This window comes from Excalfactoria chinensis, chromosome 1 (genome assembly GCF_039878825.1).
Source record: "Excalfactoria chinensis isolate bCotChi1 chromosome 1, bCotChi1.hap2, whole genome shotgun sequence".
NCBI classification, from domain to species: domain Eukaryota; kingdom Metazoa; phylum Chordata; class Aves; order Galliformes; family Phasianidae; genus Excalfactoria; species Excalfactoria chinensis.
The window spans coordinates 62,238,308-62,259,547 of record NC_092825.1 but is presented as its reverse complement, the minus strand read 5'-3'; the positions used below and the strand labels follow the sequence as shown (position 1 = coordinate 62,259,547).

Below are 21,240 nucleotides of genomic sequence, written 5' to 3'. Positions count from 1 at the left end.
TATGTCAACTCTAATACGTAAGTATCCTGTAAATCACAGAGCAGTCCAGATTAGACTTCTAACTGGAAAAGTGAGTCAATTTAAGGAATTACAGTCACAGTTAATACAAACAAAGCCAGTTCTGACCAATTGGCTTGACAGATAGAAACTACAATAAAAGTCAAAAAAGCTCACTCTACATAAAAAGCACGGCACTGTGTTCTAAAAAGAAATGAAGGGTAATCTGGCATTCCAACACTAGAATCATCCACTTTATATAGTATGTTTTATATAAGCATAAAACTAAACCATGCCCTGTTAACTGAATTTCCATTCCCACAAACTTGGATTCTCTAAGTTACTGGCACAAAATTGCAGCTTTCTTAAGCACAGTCAGCCTTGTGGGCCAATTTAATTCCTTTGTAATATCATGATGTATAGTTTAAGTTATAAACAACCTTATTTCCCAGATGTGCTTGTGAAATTCCCTAGAACTAATCCAGGCTGTTTTGTTTGTTATTGTCTGGTGTTACTTTTCCTTTATAAAGTTGTTTTTTTTTTCTTGATAATCTGATAATTAAGTTAAAGAATCCGCAAACAATTACATGTGACACTGCGGTCAGCTGCACTATTCCCAAACTTTCACACACACACGCCCTGAGGTACAATATTTTCTGAAAAACTGAACCCCTTTCTGGTGACTGCAGCTAATCTGCAGAAACAGAAGGCAGGAATGGACTTAGAAATTAGACTTCAGCCTAGGCCAGCCATTTGTCTAGCTTTATTCCCTTTATGACCATCTGTCCCACCTGCTAGTAGATATTTCCCCTCACACAGGATACTAAAATGATCTGCCATGCTGCCTGACATACAATTATAGATGGAAAATAAACTGGATTAAATCCAACTTTGTGCCACTCAATAGTCGGAGCTCTGGAAAGAGACCCGCTTGACTGCCAGTAAAATTTAAATCTGCCTCAAGTCTACTTTAATTTATGCCCACTTCACCTACGACCCAAACACTAGCGGAGACTGTCGTCACTTTGTCTGTGCTCCTTCTGGACTCTGCCAACCATTGAGAGGAAACAGTATAGTTGCACAAGACTCTCCTTTCTATAAAGCAACTTTTGTCTTTTAAGTGCACTAGCACGCTCTACTGAATGAATCTATTGAGATCTATCTTGTCTGTTTCCTCAAGGAAAATCCACAAAATTCTGCAATCTACACAGGTGCAATCTTGGGGTTTCAAAATCAGATGGGTTCCTGTTTATGTCAACACTTTCTGAAGCAGGTATTTGGACTAAAAAGTCATCCTAAAACACCATCGTGTGCAGTATTCCCAGAGAGACACAATACAAAGAAATGAAGAGGTAAGGAACAGGGAAGGGTTGAAAATAGGTGAAAAAAAAGTTAGATGGCTTGTTGCTACATGCTCAAATCCTGTAGTCATGGGTTCTTAAGATTTCTTTGCTGTTTTCTATGAGATTAGCATCAGAACAAATCTTAGCAAGGAGTTCACCACATATTCTACAGCATTTATTTTCCACACTGGTTAAAGCATGACAGCTAAAAGGGAAATAACTACTTAAGCATAATTCAGAAGACTACACAGCATGACGCTACCCCAAAAATCAGGAAGAACGTGACGGTTACAAAGCGTATTGTTAGAATTTCATCTCATGTACTGCTGACAATAACAGGAATAACAGGAAAGGAACTGCTGAAAAAGCACAAGTGAGGTCAACAGTTTTGGAGTATTATTTTCGGATATTTGCAAAAGATAGATGAGGCTTTTAAAAGACTGTAGAGCAAGCAAAGCAAGGGGATGAAAAATTGCATGTGTAACGCAAGGAATAAAGATGAGAAGTATAAATGAGAGAAGAGAATAAAAAGGAATAAGAACAGAAGGTAGAATTCAGAAGGACACATGTTGATGGGCTTTATGTTTCCAACAGAAAATTGTAAATTGACATCTGTGTCCATATGCTGTCTAAAACTAATTCTTAGTTAACAGCACTATATTCAGTAAGGGGGCAAAAGAAAACCACAGTAACTTAATTGAGCCCAGTTTTAAGCATAAGATTAAAGAAAAACAGAGATTCCTTTTCACATCAGCTCCTGGCAGCTGCTCAGCATTCCTTATTGTGATAGCACTGTTGGTTGAGTACTGAAAACAAGCCAGAGCTGTGGTGTGCTTTTTCTGAGCTCCTCAGGTTTGCAATTTTGAGATCAGATGGAAAAAAACTACTTTGGAAAACTATTCATAGTGCCAAAGTTTAACAAAAAATAAAGCGTTCCATAGGCTGTGTCTGGAAAAAAAAACAACAAAACAACAACAAAACACCTCCCCAAAAAAACAACTTACAGAACTTCTTAATGAATGTAATATTCAAACACACCAACAGCTAAGAACACCTGCAAAACAGTCACAACCACACTGTGGATGGTCTCTGACACCAGCAACTGAAATCCTCCAGGCACTCCAGTTCTAGCAAACAACGTACCTTGAAAGATTCAGTCACATGCTTTGTTGCTTCCTCTGAACATCCTCCAGCCATGCACTTGTTCTCACAGCCCTAGAAGGAATACAAATCAAATTCAATGTGTGTTGCAGAAAAGTTGATACACATTCAATTAATTCTTTTAGAGAGAGACTGCGTTGAATGAATCTGTAAATACATTAGCAAGATCTTTCTTTGTAGTTTCTTAGCACAATTTTCCATCATCCAGGTTTCCAGTTTTACTTCAGTTGTGTTACTTTGCATAGCTGTATTTTCAGGCTTATACTAGGAGTGACAACATCTTAGACTGGATTATTAATCTGAAGTGCAGTAAAGCTATAGACAATACCATGCATCTCTCATTCAAAGCTGAGTAAATACATTGTGTTTTTACACAGTTCCATCAGATCGCACTGCCTCTGCTAAGGCATCCATCCCCAGAAGATTTAGGCTTTTCCAAGAGAAAGGAAAAGTGACTAGGAGAACAGAAGAGAAAGGAAAAAGGTTTTATTAAATGAAGGCAGTGGAAAGGAAAGCTCACCTACAAAAATACAAACTCAAGTTATTTTGAATTACCCATGATGTTGAACTTCACGGTCCTGCTGCTGATCACATTAAAAAAACAAGGAAAGGAGTGACAGTTGTTCTGCTCAGCATCAGAAGGCTAAGAAGGACAGGTGCAAGCCATCTGTCTACAATGAAAGTCCTGTTTTCACAGCATCAGGCTTTGTGGGCCCCCCTGCACTAGGACTGCCTTCCTTGCCAGTGGTATGGACAGGTGTATTAAAACCAACAGCATGCAGGAAAGGAGACAAATACAGCTTGACAGTGCTTCTTGTTTCTGAGCAGCATCTTTGACGTCTGGGGGATGGGCCATGAAGGGAAGGGCCATGAAGGGAACGTGGAGAATGGCTAGAGGGAAGTTCCACTGGAGAGACAGAGAAGGTGGAGGAAGGGAGGGCTAGATGCAGAGATGTTGCAGAGGATGGGTGGGCATGGGGACAGTCAGGCTGGTCACAGGGCTGTCTGAAAGAGTGAGGAAGGACAGAGGCACTAAGGGATGGTGATGGTGATGTCAAGGCTGACCTACAAGAAATGGGTCTGGGATCCTCATCACTTGGTAGCTGCCTCTGACAGCACCCCCCACCCCCACCCAGCTGTACTGCACCTCAGCTGGGAAGCCCCAGCCTGGGAAGCCCCAGGTCAAAAGTTCATTTCTTTAAAGGAAAAGCACACTGGAAAACTGCGGTCAGTCTGAGATCAATGCCCCAAGAGCTTTCCAGGGAACATACTTCACTCCAAGGGTGCCGGGTGAGTGGCAGTGCCGGAAAGACATGGTCCCCAGAATCTGCAGCAGCCACCACATCCTGGGAGATGGAGCTGCATGGGATGCAAAGCAAGACACACACAAAGCAAAGTGCATGATTTTCCCTTGTTTTGCAGATCTTAGGAGTACAGCAGACAGAAGAAATGAGCAGTATCATCAGTGGGCCTTTAATGGACGGCAGGCTTGCTGCCAACAGGAGATAAAGCAAATTCCCAGCTACAGATCTCACTTCTTCCCTTCTCTGTGCCCAAAAGCCCAGAGTGGCCATAACATCCCTCCTGACTTTTCACACCGTCAGCTTCCTCCAAATTCAGTGGAAAAACCACAGTAGACCTCCACAATACCATCAGTGTAGAACAGCTAAATATTCTGCAGATCGGTTAGATTAGAACGGTTTCGTAGGAAGGAGAAACTTAATCTGTATAGATTCACCAAATACAATGTGACTATAATGATCTCCCTCCATTTCTGAATTTCTGGCAGAGGAAGAAGTATTTGCTGCTCATAGGAAGGTACATTAGTTGCCCTAGAACTCACAGCCAACGCACAGTATCCTTGTGGGAGGGGTGGAGGTTGCAATAAAATAAGCCACTGTGATAGAGGAGATGAGGATGACAGTAAATGTTTTGATCTTCATTTCTTTCTCTGGTTGTTTTTAAGTATTTTAGAGGTCGCATTGCTAAGTAGTAGAAACATGGATCAAACAGGTTTGATTTATATTCAGGATCGAATGCGTGGTGCAGAAAGATAAACTGGAATATGATGAGCTTATTTATTGCAATGTATTTGCAACACATCTTCTTTTAGTCAGCCTAAACTGTAGGATTAAACTGACTGGCAGATCTTTTTAAAACACAAGTTGCTCTTCAGCAATTAAAAGCTCTAGTTCCTAGATCTTGTTGTCTTTTAGTTCCAAATTGATAGCAAATAGCTCTTCTCTTTCACATTGTTACTTTTCTACCATCGCCCATGCTTCAAAAGAGGTGATCCACAACCACTTGAACACTGCAAGCAAAGAGTAGCCCCGAAGAGTTCAGAGGCAGCTTCCCCTGCCCTGCAGGGACATCTGAAGGACAGCCGTTCGGGAGCAGACCAGGTACTCACCCTGTGCCGGGAGTGACTGCTGGGTAAGAAAGGGGCCTGCTAGCAATGGCAAAGGAAGAAGGCACAGAGACAGTGGCACTGAAGCAACTTAAGGAAACCACCACCCAATCCAGCATTGCTCCAACTTGCCAGACCCTGCTGCAGTAGCACGGAGGATAAAGTGCCACACTCTGGCCTCCTCCCTGCAGCCACTACGCAGCAGCCAAACATCAGGTGCCATTTTGTGCTCTTCCATATTACACAGTACCCAGTTTTGCAGTTGGCCCACCACAGCAGGAATCTCCTGGCACCCACGAGCACCAGATCTGCAGGGTCCTTGAGCCCTGCCTCTCCTTACCTCATCCCTTGCACCAGCAATGCTGGCAGCAGCCATGCTGATGTCACCTTACAGATAGTCCCGTACTGCCCAAATTGCACCTGTAGCTCTCATAGGGCACACGCAGATGATGGGCTGGGCACCATAGCACAGAACCCACTACAGACAGAGGGAACAGCAGCACCAGTTACAGGTTCATAAACTGAGAGGTCATAGATAGTTCTGGAAAGACGTTTGAGTAATAAACCTTCTCTGTTGTCAGGCTGTTTTATTTGTTTAATGGTTCTGGAAATTAAATGTTTTGACAATAAACCTTTTCAGTTATCATGTTCTTTTGGTCATTCATTTACTTATTTAATCTCAGACTGAATTTTATCTCTCAAAAGGAAGTAGAAGCAATGGTCCTAATACCAATTTAATGGTTTTCTATAAGAACCATGCTCTAGATTCTTATCTGTAGGGATACACAAATACACTGATAAAAATGCTGAGCAGAACTGGCTCTACCACATCTTGGTGAACCACCACCAACCAGATGCAGCTCCGTTCACTACAATCCTCCGAGCTCTGCCATTCAGCCAGCTGATCACCCAGCATAGTGAGAGCTTGTTCATGAGCTCTCCTAGCCGGACAGTTTGTCAAGAAGGATGCATGGACACTATCAAAGACCTCATTAAAATCCAGAAAGATTACATCTACAGTCTTCCCTTAATCCATTAAGCAGGTGACCTTATCATAGAAGGAGATCAAACTACTAAGACAGGACTTATTACTAAGATAGGCCTAATTAAGCCAACTGAATTGCATTTGCGCTGCAGTGAATCAGAATGGAGGCTGTGCTTACAGCAGCTGCCAGCAGGATAAGCACAAATTTCTCAAGCAGCCTCGGCTCCATTTGTGACTTCTGTCCAATATCTAGCACATAAAATTGGATTTTCTAATAATTACTGGCAATAGCAAACACAGACAAGTGCTCAGTCCTGATTCTTCAGTTTCTTCCCATCTCTGCTTCACAAAGTCACCGTAAAGCAAGTGTTTGACAGAAGGCACAGGAGCTGGATGTTGCTAATCTTCTCTTTCATCCTTAAAAGTATACAAAACTTGCAGGTGAATTTCAAGTGTGGATCACCTATGGGAACAGTCTTAGGGGCTCAGTCATTAAAGTGTCATGGAGTTCACAGCTCTCACTGAACTCAATGAAGTCAACAGCTCCTTTTTTGAGCATGTGCCATGGGGCCAATCCCGTTCTCCACTGAGTCATTCTGTTTCACAGATTTAACTTACATTTAAAGCAAGTAGCTAATTGCCTTTGTTAACCATGCTGAGATTTTACTGAGTTAATCCCACAGTAATGGAAAGGCATACCACAATTGCTTTCTAATAGATGGAGTCATATTTTAATGGTTCCATGGCTTTTAAATCTGAAACATGTTGTTAAATACAATAGAGAAAATTACTCCCTGGTTTAGTGCCAACATTGCCAAGAGAGATGTGCCAAGCATAAATTTGCCCTTTGTGTTTAATAGCATGGTAGATATAAAACTGCACCATTACAACACTGATGTTATCCTAAAGATACATTTAAACCACTGGGTCACTGTCTCCTCAAAAGTGACTCAGCTCAGTAAAACCTTCGTCAGCCCAAAGCATCAGGGCATTACACAAACATGACGGTACTTCCTAAGGTATAGCATAAAGTTGTAGTAGAGCTGTAGACAGCTAGCATCATTTGCTTCATGGCATATGTAGTTGCTCTTAAACTAAAAAAAAAGAGAAATTTAGGTTGGATGTTGGGAAGAAATGTTATACTAAGAGGGTGGTGAGGCAGTGGCACAGGCTGCTCAGCAAGGCTGTGGACACCCCACCCCTGGAGGTGATCAAGGCCAGGTTAGATGGGGCCCTGAGCAGCCTGAGCTGGTGGCCCATGGCAAGGAGGTTGGAACTGGATGATCTTAGCATCCCTTCCAACACAAGCCATTGTATGATGCAATGATTATAGGCATTAGTCTTATTCCAACACCCTGAAGAACTGCTGTTCCTATGTAACACTTACTAGCACTTTTAGAAACTTCATACTTAAAAGTTTTAACCTGCCAGATCATCTCCAAACCCAAACATTCACTCCCTGTATTTGGTCTTCAGACTGCACCAGAGGTAAGAGTTTGCAGTATCTTTTAGCATTAGGATGTTGCCATCAATGCCTCTCAGCTGCCCCTGCTGTTACAGACATGAGACCTTGTAACCAAAACATTGACTTGCAATCAACTTCACTATTTCAGTTTTTCCACGTCTCTGGTTATGCTCATCTTTTATGGTTTCCTCCTGCTGCTCATGGCTTCTTCAAATCTGAGAGTCTACTTTTTATATGCAGTTGGGTCACCAACCCTCTAGCTGAAAGGACGTTCTGCCTAAACACTCCTAGACCTAGACCAGATAAGTCCAAGTTCCTCCTACCCCCTCACACTAGGTGGCTCTTGAGACCCAGTGGTAGAACACTGTTTTCTTAGGATTTAGACACCCCATTATCCCTTAGTTGCCTCGATAAATACTTTATCTTTTTCTTCCAAAGACACAGGATTCTTTTATCAGTACTGTGATTCTTTTTTCATGATGTTTGCTAACTCTTCTCATCACTGGGGAACAGAAAACTTTCCCGAGTGGAAGGCAGGAACAAATAAATATATTGCATGTAACTTCTACAGCGTTCACATTTTCAGCTGGGAAACTCTTACTGGCAGCTTTTCTAAACAGCTCAAGATCTGCAATTTCACAAACTCTTTCATCATCGCTTTTTTGTTCCACCTCCCCACTGAGCACATGCATTGCCGATCTTCTTATAGTACAGTACTGCCTACAGGCAAGCCAAACCAAGTGTCTGATGACAGGTACTCCTGCATTCAGAGCCATAAGAACTGGAGTTTTGCTTCTGTTCCAGATATAAAAGATTCCAACACGCAGAAATGACACGCATTCTCTGTACTGCTACAGTCATACAGCGTATCTCTGTGTCTTTAAAACAGTTTTCATCTGCCCCCAGGAAATGCTAACATGATTTGGCAGCCACAACACACAGAAGATGAATCTGCAGGATAAAAACAAACAAAGAAAACAAACAACCTTAACGATGCTCAGAGCTCTAAAAAAAAAGATCCATTCACTGTCAGATAGAGTGAAATTCTAGATCCCACTGTAGGACTGAGTCACATAATACCATTTTTAATAACAACGAAAAAGATATTTACTTAATGACCATGATTAAAGACTTCCAGAGCTTGGGGAAGCTCATTCGTGGAATCTAACAGCCAGGCATGTTTACCTCATCTGTCATAGGACAACTGCATGATATTTTTAAGTGTCTTTATGACTTATGCATGTATATGAACATGCATATACAGCTATGTTACTAGCCAGTATCACCATGTAGGTTCATCAGGTTGGGTCAGTTACATGATAGCATGTCCTACTGCACACAGAAGCTTTTGCTACACACAGAAGCTTTTTTGCACAACTTCTTTTAAATCTACACTTTTCAAAATCAACAAGACAGAAGGAGCAAGAAGATTAAATCTTAACTTGTATTTCCAACCTCTTATCAAGCCAAACAGATACCTTTGAGGTATCTTAATTAGGTTGGACCATTCTTGGCTTGACAGTCTTCAATAATGTATTCAAAGAACAAGTACAGGACAAATCCCAGAGCAGCTCCATTGATAAGCCTCAATGTATACACAGGTCAGCGCAAAGGGAAAACAAACAAACAAACAAAGGCAAAAATAAAAGAACCCAAAAAACAACCAACTAAACAAAACCAACAAAAAACAAACAAAAACAAACAAACAACCAAAAAAAAAAAACAAAAAAACACCAAACAAATCCAACCAAACAAAAAACCAGAAAATTCAGCATAGGCAATTTCAGTGCTCAGCTTTTTACTTAGTTCACCGAGAACTCTTGTTTGCGTTGCTTTCTGCACTTCCAAGTAAAGGAATGGAAAGGGAGTACTCTTATCTGACATATCTGCACTGATGTCTCGTTAGCTGAGTGTTATCACCTTACCATGGCTGTTTTTAATCCTACTCCTTGATCCGGCACTAATGTTGGTAACACGATGTAATAACAGGATATGAGGCATCCAGTAGAGCAGAAGAATAAAGCTTCCACACAATTTAATGATGATCTTTATGATTTTGCATTAGTGTGAGAGTATCAGGAGTTAGAACATACAAGATTTTTATTTTATTTTTAAATCAAAACAGCTGCACTACATAAATTAAGGTTGAATTTAAATAGATTATCATTAAAGTACTCCAAAAGACTATGCAGGCGCTTATCTTCTGGCTTGAGTAGTTTGTTTGGTTTAATAGTAGCTTAAATAAACTGAAACGTGTTTCTCTCAAAACAAGAGCCACTGTTTTTATTATGTTTAAATAAAATAATTGTGCTTATTTGAATGCAACTTATTGGCTAGAAAAACCTTAAAACTGTGACCAGAAAACAATGGAAGTATTTGGATAACCTGACCAAGAGTCATATTTAGTAACATTACTAGCTGGGTCACAACTCTAAGAGCTGATTAATTTGGTGCCATGAGATTAAATAAAAGCAAGAGTACGTTGCCAATGCAGAGTCACTGCTGTCAGCACTTTAGGATAAGCCTGTCTAGAAGAGAATGGCAGTTCTTTGACTCAGTGCTTAAATTAACATCTGAATGAGTTCAGTAATGCCAAATTAATTGTACAAGGAAGTTTGTATCTGTTCACCTGCAAGGCAGGAAGACTACCCATGGTGAAGGAGAACTACTTCTGCAACTCCAAAAGAATGCACGCTTGACAAACTGGTTTATCAAGAAGGCTAGTGGAGGGAAATGAGCTCAACAGAAATAGAAAATAACTTGTAAATTAATGTAGTCTATTAACTCACAGATTAGATAGCAGATAGCAGAACCTGGCTAGGGATCTATTCATCTTCAGGATAAAATTGCCAGATACTTCAGAAAATTAATGAAATGAGCTGTAAATTATGCAACACGGAGTCTAAAAAGTGATCATTCCTGTTTGAAAAGTACAGAAAGCCTACCATCAACACGTTTCAATACAGAACACAAAGCTGCTGTACATCCGTGTTCAGTGACCCTTCTCCAGAGGTTAGTGCTGTCCTGATACATATCCTGCACAACCAAACAATCCTACTTTCTTTACAGAAACAGGTAAGCACTCTAAAGAAATCCTCTTTAGCAATAACCTCCAATGCAATCTGCTTTAACCTTGTTTTCTAAGCCCATTCCATCCTTGCTGCTTTTCCTTCCTGTGACCGTCCTGTTGCTGTTGGTCTTCAGGACCTCCTCTCCGATTCCTCACCCCTTTGCTCAGTTCACCGACTACTCTCTTCCGATTGCAGAAAACAGTTCTATTCTCCTATTATGAGAATAGGCAGATGACCTAATGGATCTCTTCCATCTCTAACTCCTATGAACAGTGCCTCTAAGTGTCTCTTTTGTTGGTTTGTTTTCTTGCTCTAGCATTAATTAGGTTTTTAACAAGCGCATTGTTTGCTAGAATGGCATTAAAAAACAAAACAAAACAAAACAAAAAACACAAAAAGAAACATATTAAAGCATCCAGCTGGATCTCGTTGGCCTATAAACTAATTCATCTGCTTTCTAAACAGATAGTGTCTTATGGTTATGTGATATGGTTACTGCTCAAACAAAACCAAAATCCTCAAAGTCGTCATGGTTTTATGGTGTTCAGGCCCTGTTTTCTCTGTTAAGAGATCTTTTAAATCACAGGAACAGGAAGAGCATAAATGCTACCTTATACTCTTTGCTACCGCAAAGAGCTTTGCTGTTAACCACAAAGAATGTTGTGTTCGTTACCTTTTCTCTAGTATTCTCCTTTGATTAACTCTCCATACCACCAAGTATTAAATTAGCATCATAAGATTTAATAGTAATACTGATCAGATCTATGGGATATACTAACTATACTGTTATACTAGCAAAGATGAGCCTAAGCACGATGAAATTTATTCTGCTTATTTTCCTCGGGGATCCAGCATAAATTGTACTGCCCATATTTTGTATACTGGTACAGCTGTAAAGGTCAAGTACAGCTCTGATTTAAAGATGCATAAAATACAGCTTAAGATTTATTTATGAGTTCTCTGATGGTAGAAAATACACACAGATCTTGCAGCTGATTACCAGAGCAAGTGGCTTGATGTAATTACTAAACGATAATGTGAATGAGATGGATGCATTCACAGAAGAAACAAACAAATTCATTGTCTGAAGAGCTACTGAGGGTACAGAACTGGAAGCAGATAATTTAGTGGGGGAGACCAAACCTTCTGCAACTTGAAAATAAATCATTGTAGACTGTAAGGGTGGAAAAACAAACAAGCGACCAAAAAAACCCAATAACAAAACCAAAACAAAACAACACAGCAGATAGAGCAATGAATTCCAATATGAGAACTGACATGATTAAAGAAAAATCCAGCAGACGAAATCCTGTTTTTAAGGTCACGATCCTGTTTTTCCAGGCTCGCTTATAACTACCAAGGAATCAAAAGAAATACAGGGCCTGGCCTGAATCACTGGCCTGTATAAGGGTCATTTGTAGCTATTCTCTGAGTGCTTAGACCGTGTCCCATTTAAGTCCGTTTTGCACTGGAATAAAGGTTTATGTAAGACACTGAGCAATGATGAATTCCACACTGAAAACAGAAGCTTTGGGGAAATAATTAAAAAAAAAACAAACAACACAGAACTCTTGGAGCAACTTTTTAAATCCTGCATACACTCCCACTAGAAATAATAAACCAGTAACCTCTGCAGCTGGCTTTCGAGTAACTCTTAAGTACAATAAAATGTTATGCAACAGTGCATGTGGTTGCTGGTCTGTAAAGGGCAGACATATGCTGGCTTGATATCACATCTTGCCCTGATAGCTTTGCACAGCCTATTTAATTCATCACTGAGTATCGAATACCACCGGTGCAAAAGCATGAGAAGCGTGATTTTTGAATTGCATTAACCCTGTGATGCAGTTGTTGCCCATTCCTTTCTCCCCAAGCAATTTGTTTAGCTGTTACCTGTCCAGCAGATGAAGCCGATAAAGCACGGCAGCAGCTATCTCACCTGGGATCTGAATGAGTTCAAAACCACACGTCTAGTCAGAGGAGAATTTGTTATTAATCTGCATCCTTAGGCACCTCAGTGGCCTTTTGAAACAGATGGGCAGTGTCCCTGGTTTGGGCTTGCAGGCAGAACTGCACACACCTACATCTCTGTTCTGCCTAGAAGGCTGCCACATGCTGCAGAAAGACCCTGGCTTGAACTTTCAAGGCTTGCAGTATATTGAGGTGACATGAGATGCACAATGAAAGCTAAACCTCACAATCCCCCCCAAAAAATGAAACAGAGAAATCCAGCAGACGTTGGCTGAAGGTGTTGCAAATACGGTGCTTTTCTCTTGAATTCTGATGGTGGGCTAGTCTCCACAGTGCCTGCAATTATTCTTCTGTGCTTCTTCCAGATAAAGAACTCAGTCTGACAAATGAATAGTGCTTTTATAGCCAGAACACTTAAATGCTGGAAATCTCTCCCTTATACAGGTAGAAAATTTAGACATAGCTCGCCCTGTTGGCACATCTCAACACGTGCTGGCAATTGCTTCAGAGAATTCCTGGGAAGGCTGACAGATGACGGCAAAGGGTGTGCACAGCTCCCCAGGAACCGAATCCACAGCTCCTCTTCCTTACTCAGACATACCCATCACATCCATTGCAGCTCTTCCCAGGGAAGAACAAGCAGAAATTATTGATGTGGTTTTGGCTGTGCACTCCTCGCTTGAAGCTCTTGCATAAGAGCACATAGGTAATGGCTGCTGACGTCCTGTCTCTACTAGCACAGCTGGGTTTTAAACAGGGCATAACTGGTTTGTAGGGATGGGAGATCTCTCCTTGGCTATGAACAAAACTCGTGTTAGATCTTTGCGACTGTCCTTTGCTGTGTGTTCAAACACTGACTAAATTTTGCATTAACAGGACAAAACAAAACGGAAAGAAAGCTGAAGCCTTTCTCTTTGCACGAAGAGCACTAGGAGCAGAATTAACCTGCAGAGAAATCCTGGGAACACGCTTTAAGACAGTATCTGTGCTGATGTTTGCTTTCTTATTCAAATTAACAACAACCTGCAGAGTGGGAATGTGTGTTTGCACCATAGCCATCCAGCTCAGAATATGCTTGGAACTTCTCTTGTTGTACAGCCCTTGAGTTCAGTAAGCTGCAGCAAGTATAGCCCACCGTATTAAGCACATGTAAACTGTCATGCACAAGATAACAAGCCAAAAAAAGGAAAAACTACAGCACTGCTTGAATGTGGAAAAACACAAGATGAACAACACAGAAAAAGCCACGAAAAGATGGTTTCATTGATGACGTCAGCTCAAAAGAAGTAAAAGCCTCTAGACTGGTGAAAAGTCAGATACTCCACCTGTTCAGTGCTTATTCCTCTGTGTAACAACTCAAAAATACAGAAGAATCATGCTTCATAGCGCTCCAAAATTCAAGCTGTAATGCTTTAGCATTAAAGTTACCCTATGTGTCCTTTCTAAACACCCTGTGAGCAAGTGCTTCATCTGAAACTGCTTATTATTTTTTGACAGCACCCAGAGCAAACTGGATTGTGCCCAGAGAGACTCAAGAACAAAATAACACTCAGCACATTAAAAGTGTCCTTGAAAAAGTCTGGTCACAGATGAGGAATTTGCAGAGGTGTCAGCATTAAGCTCAAATTGGGAACACAAAGCAGGCATGGTCATCACAAGTTACAAGTGATACAGCTTCTATCAGAAACATAACTTTAGTACTAGTTCCATTTCTTAATATTTCAAAGGTAAGAAGACTTATTAGGATTATTTTAGGCTTGTCCTCTTATGATTCAACGCCTGTATCAACAATCAACTAGCCACACTAAAACAGATAAATGACTTATCATAACACCACCCGTGAACCAAGTTTTTTGTCCAACTTACATGAGTATCAGTGCTCTTGACTTGGAATGTCTCCACTATTTCTGAATTCATGAAACTAAAAGATATCTTAACATGCTTTCAAATGGGGCCTGATTTGTCTTGCTGGAATCCAGCTCACTTAGGAACGGCAGAACGGAACATTAATTTCATGCATCTTTCACAATAAGTATTTTGGCCAACTGACAAGAGGAAAATGTCGCTGGCTGTGTGAGAACCACTTAAAAGAAGAACTGAAAGGAAACATTGTAAATGCAGCATTTTCAGTTCGCTGTAGAGCTAGAAATGAACGCTGATGTTGCTGAACTTCTGTTTCTGGGTTCAAGAAGAGCATCAATATATAAATGTTCAAATCATCTACTGGCACAGATTCTAGTTAATATGAAGAAGGCACAGACTGCAGAAGCTGGCTTCTTATTCAACAGAACCCTGTAAAATGCTGAGAACCAAACTATGGCCACAGGCTGGGCCACAGCACAGGACCAGATTCAGAAAAAAACACAGATTCAGAAAAAGTTAGGAAGATGCAGAAAGAAGAGCTGAACTGAACCCAATACAGCTGAGCAACCAAACGGGCTTCCCTTACACTTACAGAAACTAGACACTTCCTAGGATGGAAAAATTACCTCCGTTTCTCTCTCAAACTGTGCTGCCATTTCTAAAGACAGTTAATCCAGCTCATGGTAGTCTGCAGTTTAGTTCCCATGTACGTATAAATAGATAACTAGCATATCTCTTTGCTTAGCAAATGCTATATACACGACACATAAGTGTCTCTAACATATAAGCATGTGAATACAACAACTTTCTATTTCTGTGTGCGTGCATCTGTACAGCTGTAGCAGAAATTGGGCCTGTATAGTCACAGCGTGCTGTAATACCCTATGTGACAACTGCTGCAGAAGAAGTAAACGTGGCTCACATTACACTCACAATATTACACAACCACAGTATTCCTTTCACCACTAGGCTTCAGGCAGCACTTTTGAGCAGTTTTAAGGGGTTTTCTGGTTTTGTTCTCCAAGTTTAATGCCACAGCATAAGGCTGGACTCAGAAAGACCGACTACTGACCAAAGCTAGCTATTGTTTTACTGCTTTGATTTAGGTGAGAAACTCTACACTTCAACAGGCATTACACTATTACTGCTAATCTCAAGTGAACTTCATGCAATTTTCTATATATTGTGTAATGATGGGCAGCTTTATAAAGCCTTGTGAATTAATTATTTTGTTGTAAAAGAATGGCATTTTGCACGGTCTATTTATACATTATATTTAAGATCTAATGGTTTAGATTTCATACTCTGAAGAATCCAAGAATGTCTCTTAATCTTTTAGGTGTTTCATATAATCTCGCCAATATTTTATTTTCCACATCTCAAAGAAAAAGTTACACAATGTGGAAAATAGCAGAGAAGTGAAAAATACTAGACAGAACTTCTTCAAAAGCTGTAAGAATTCTAACAGTGCGCTGACCATCACCTGCAGTCACAGCGACATTGGAAGAAGTAAAAGAAGAGCTCATTAATTCATTTCAAAACCAACAAGAAGTTCTGTTTAAAAAGCCAGTAGCAATAAGTCAATCAATCAGCCTTAAGAGGAAGAACTTTGAATCTCTTAGTACCAGCTTTCTTGGAAGTTTTGTCATACTTCTTCCCTTCCAATGGCCATTTCCTAGTGGTACAATGATTCTTTTTTACAGAACTCCTGAAGTAAAAAAAGCATCTAGCAAAAACAGAATTTATTCTGCTTATATGAAAAAGTACTACCTTGGCTCTTCAGTGTTGATGGAGGAAAAAAATCACAGTAATTTGAAGGAAGGTGTAAGAAATATGAGAGGTACATTCCTCTTCCCTGGCTCAGTGGCAGGCACACTGATGGGAGCACTATTCAACTGTATTATGGATCCTAAAATGATAATTAAACTATTAAGACCTATAGGGGAAAAAGAAAGGATAGCAAGCTTGTGAGGAGGCTAGAAGTATTACAGAAGAACAAACTATTAGTACCGTGTTGACATGTCAAAGAAATGACCTTTTGAAAACAAATCTGCCTATATTGGTGACTTTCAAGACCATCTTTGCGCAGAGTTCACTGTAAGCTGTTAAAATGCTAGCAAGCGGAGCCCTGGAGAAACATGTACTGACCTGAACTACTGTGTGAAAGGCTAAGACTGGATTAAAAAATATGCATATCTCTTAGTTGATAAGCTTTTCTACTGAGGAACTCCTTCCAGAGCCCACGAGCACAGCAAGACCTGATTGTAGAGGTCTCTAGTCCGATTCTCTCAGAGTTCACTCTGTTCTGAGCTCACATGAGCCTTCTCAAGACTTTAGTCAGCTGGGTTTTCAGAGACCCAAGGATGGAGACCACAGTTTCTCTTGGCAACCCATTCTATCACTTGACTGTCATTATGGGCAGAGTATTTTCTAGCCTCAGTCTCTTTGTTTCAGTTTAAGCTGTAGTGGCTTGTTCTGCTGCCCAACTCCATCTCTTCCCTAGAGATTCTGAAAGGCAGCTGTTAGGTCTTCCCAAAGTCTCCTCTTCTGACTAAAGAAGTTCAGTTCTCTCAGCCCTTCAACATCAAAGCTTAAAAAAGGTAATTCTCTGTAAGGATAACACAGATTCAAGTATTTCTTACAGAAGTGATGACCCGTAAGACAACAGCCTAAAAATTAAAGAAGCATACATGGTTTGTGTGTTCCTGCCCTCAGTGAATGTTAGCATCTGATGGAATTAAACCTCACTCATAAAGCAGAAAAAAACCAGTCTATCTTCTGTGCTTACAATGAGCGCTTTATCGCTTCAAACGATGTTTGAAATGCTCTACCAGGCAAACTGAATAAGCAATAGCTGTGTACCTACCATGAAGTCACATGGTGCATTTCATTAATGCATGGGGTATATTCCAAAATAAAACCTGGATTAAACTTCAGTCCTCAAGGAAAGAAAAGTAAATAAGCAACTCTCTTGTAGGGCATTATGCCATTAGTTTGTAGAAACAATAATAAACTATGGACCAAGATGTACAAAAGGCAGACAGGTAAAACTTCTTGACTGTGTTAAAGGCAAAGTGAATTGAACAACTGAAACTTACTCCTTTGGACTGTTTAGCACACACCAATGAGCAACATTAAATGCATTTCCATAAGCATAACACTGTTTTTTCATTTGCAGGAGCATATGGTAATGTTTGCTTAATTGTCATTCTACAACAGGTGCTCTTTTCTATAAGGTAACACTACCTGCCCCTTTAATGGACAAAGTCACAAAGTAATAACATTGTTTCCAAGGTAAAGGGGACCACCCATTCATTTAATCGCAATGTAAGATGTGGAGATATCAAATTGCAGGCATATCAGTGACTAACAAATCACGGTCACGCACTACTTTGATTTATGCCTAAGTATCGCCAGAATTTAGACATTTAAGGAAAAGGTCACACATTTAATCTCTGCACCACAGCCATCGTGAATGTTGGGAACCCATGATTTATTATCACATGTCTCGATCAGTATGGAGTGGCTTGAATGGTTGGTGAGTGACTTGCATGCGGCTGGCTCGTGGCCTGTGCATGGCTCACATGTGGACTAAACATATACGTACAGTGTATTTTCTTTTTACCATGGAAAGGACAACATCCAAAGGGACATGGACAAGCTTGAGATGTGAGCCCAGGAGAACCTAATGAGGCTCAAAAAGGTCAAGTGCAAGGTACTGCTCTTGGGTTGCTACAATCCCAGCTATGTGTATGGAAGAAAAACTCATTGAAACAGCCCTGAGAAGAAGGACTTAGGGGTCCTGGTGGTTTAAAAGTTGGACACGAGCCAGCAGTGCACACCTGCATCCCAAAAGGCCAACTGTGTCCTAGGCTGCATCAAAAGAGAGGTGGCCAGCAGGGAGAGGGAGGTGATCTTGCTGTCTGTTCTGCCCTTGTGAGGCCTCATCTGAAGTACTGCATTCAGGCCTGGGGCACTCAGCGCCAGAAAGGCACGGAGATGCTGGAGCAGGTCCTGAGGAGGCCACAAAGACAACCAAAGAGCTGGAGCACCTCTCCTGTGAAGAAAGGCTGAAGGAGCTGTGCTTGTTCAGTCTGGAGAAGGCTTTAAGGACACTTCATAGTGGCCTTCCACTACTTACAGGGAGCTTGTGAACAAGATGGAGACCAACTTTTTACAATGGCAGATAGTGATAGGACAAGGGGGAATGGTTTTAACAAAGAGAGGAGAGATTTAGATTAGATGTTAGGGGGAAACTCTTCACTCTGAGTGTGATGAGGAACTGGAATGAGTTCCCTAGAAAGGCTGTGGATGTCCCATCCTTGGATGCATCAAAGGCCAGGTTGGATGGGTCCTTCGGTAGCCTGGTGGCAGCCCTGCTCATGGCAGGGGATTAGGACTGGATGGTCTTTAAGGGCCCATCCAACCTGAATCATTCTATAGTTCTGAGACTATCTAGCATGGTAGGGTACACAGTATGTCACCATAGTAACATGAAGACACCAGTTCCCAGGAGCATGGCCTACGAAGGCAAATTGTGCAAATTCTGTAAACAGAGCTAATCCTTCAGTTCCTTCATTCTATCATCAACAGTAGAGGTCCTGGCTTCAAACCTACTTTCACCAACAGTTTAGCAAGATAACAACTTTGTTAAAGCTATCCTCTAATTTTGTAATCTTCTGTTTTGCACGTGACTTTGTAGCAGATTTCAACACTCCGTTTCTATGGAAAAAATCAGAGCATCCACTGGATTGCACAGTGCTAGGAGAACTAGGCCTGTCAGCAGCGATCAGTGAGACAAGTGGACAAGGCAGGACTGCAGAAACCATCAGCACAATTCATTTCTTATACATAAGATTCCTTCAAGCAGGACTGAGAGCTAAGGGTGGAAATGGAAAAAGGAAGGGATGGGTCTAAAGACAGAAAATGATAAATAAGGAAGTGAAGGGATTAGCAGTTGTAATAATACTGTTTACTGATACCTTTTTAAATGTACTGGGTTGGGTTTTTTTCATTTTTCTTTTTCAGAAACATACTGATAATCAAATGGTAATTTTCTGCACCTTTGATGCCTGCTTTACAAATACACACTGACAGCCATAGCCCTGAAGAGCTTACAGTCTGAACAGATGAGGCAAATAAAGGGTAAAGGGCTCAGACAGAGCTGACTTGCCCAAGGCTACACCACTTGAGAGTGATGGACTGTACAGATCTTTTTCTGCTGTGGATCTTGCTTCACATTGTATTTTCCACAGTAAAAATACATAGCACAGTTAGTGCTGCTGTGAGCAAGCAAGCAGGTCTATGGCTTGTTTGCTACTTGCTTTTTGCATGAACATGCTACAACACTACTGTCAGGTGCTGGATAATGCCCCAAGAAACCAGGATCAAGCCCTCTTTCCTTTATACACAGCAGGTACAACATAAGAGGTATGAAATGTGACATGTCTCACTCTCCAGCAGGCTTGTATTCTGGCCCTGCACACTGTGGCAGCGGGAAGCTACTTGGGTGTTTCCCTGAGCAGTTCCAGGTCACTTTTCTGCAACCATTAGTCCACCACTCTCTCCACCTGCAGAAAGTGCAGCTGGGACTCATTCAAAGCAGTCACCTGCTCCAGACCTGCCATTGTTGGTAACACTGCATCACTGCCAGACCCACCCAGGGAAGAGTGATGCTAGCAAGCCCTTGGGTGGGATGAGATTAATGCTTGTCAGCAGCAACAAAACGGAGCTGGAGATCCCTGCCAGTCACATACCTGTCGTACCCACATTCCATCCGTTACATCTAACCAAGGACAGCAAATAACCCAGTCTTGTTCTCGCCTGCTAACTTTGGGAGAAGGCTGCAGCTGTGAAGTTCACAGTCAGCCCAGCACAGACCTTCTTCAAAACCCAAGGGCTTTCGTTTGTGAAGCCGCCCCCCAGGGTATAAAGTAGCTGTGATCTGTGATGTTCCCTGGGCATGGGAAGCACCCTGCCACCTCCATGCCCTTTGCCTCGACAAGAAATGCTTCCGTTTAATGCTCAGATCAGCTCTGCTAAGCAGAACATAAACACGACTGGTAAAAGAAGAGTTCCCGCAGATGCTCATCTCTCACACTAGCATTTACTCCCAACAAACAGCTCTTCCGTTATCTAAAGCTGTCCCTGAAATTACTCAAAACCTCTGAACACGTCACTGGGTTTTACCCATGGTCTATTTTAGTATCAAGGCAGACCCGAGACCTATAACGACCTCGTGGGCATAAGAAGGCGCAGTGCCTGCCAGCAGATCGTGCCCTTGATGGTTCTCTTATTTTTAGTCGTTAAGAGTCCCACGGTACACATAAAGTGTAAGAAATCCCCCAGAGGGAATGATACGCTCTCCCTCCCCCTCTCCTTACTCATTCTTTCTCTTCCACGTACGCTGCCTGCAATGAAACGGCATGGAAAGCGCACCACACGCATCCTCCCTCGAGCCTCAAACGACAAATCTCGGGGCCATAAATCCCCTCCGAGAAGCGCGAGCAGCACATCAAAGCGTTAGAAACGTAAACCACCGCTTCCTTTGTTCGCCGAGGAAAGTCCCTCTGCAGCTCCGTATCTCCCGCAGGACGGGCGAAGGGATCGCGGAGAAACGGTCCCGCTTACCTTCATGGTGAAGCCGAACGGCGCAGCTCCCCGCGCGCTGCGATGCGGACCGCCCGATCCCCACACGAGCTCCGCCGGGGCCGCCGCCGCCGCTCGCGGGCTCCGATTGCATCAGCGGGCGGAGGGAGGGAGGCGCGCGCGGCGGCGGGCGCTGGAGAGCGGCGAGGGGCCGCGGCCGCCCCGCCTCGCTGCCGCCTCAGGCGCGCACACCTCCCGGCCGCCCCGCCCGTCCCCGGCTCTGCGACGCTCACCGACAGCCGGCAGCCGAACGCCTGGATGGACGCGTGTGCCGAGGGCAGCGCCGTCGTTTTGTCCCTTCTCCGTCAGCAAGCGCTGGGAAATTCGCG

The 21,240-nt window shown here is 42.1% G+C and overlaps 1 protein-coding gene across 1 annotated transcript in view; it reads right to left on the bottom strand.

Moving 5' to 3' along the window:
• BCAT1 (branched chain amino acid transaminase 1) overlaps positions 1 to 21,022 on the bottom strand; it is a 60,948-nt gene extending 39,926 nt beyond the window's left edge. The window contains exons 1-2 of the mRNA XM_072332853.1: positions 20,894 to 21,022; positions 2,484 to 2,555 (exon numbers count right to left, since the gene is read on the bottom strand). Of these exons, the coding sequence (XP_072188954.1) occupies positions 2,484 to 2,555; positions 20,894 to 20,899 (78 nt within the window). The 5' untranslated portion in view covers positions 20,900 to 21,022. The remainder of the gene's footprint in view (positions 1 to 2,483; positions 2,556 to 20,893) is intronic.
• Positions 21,023 to 21,240: the final 218 nt, after the last annotated feature.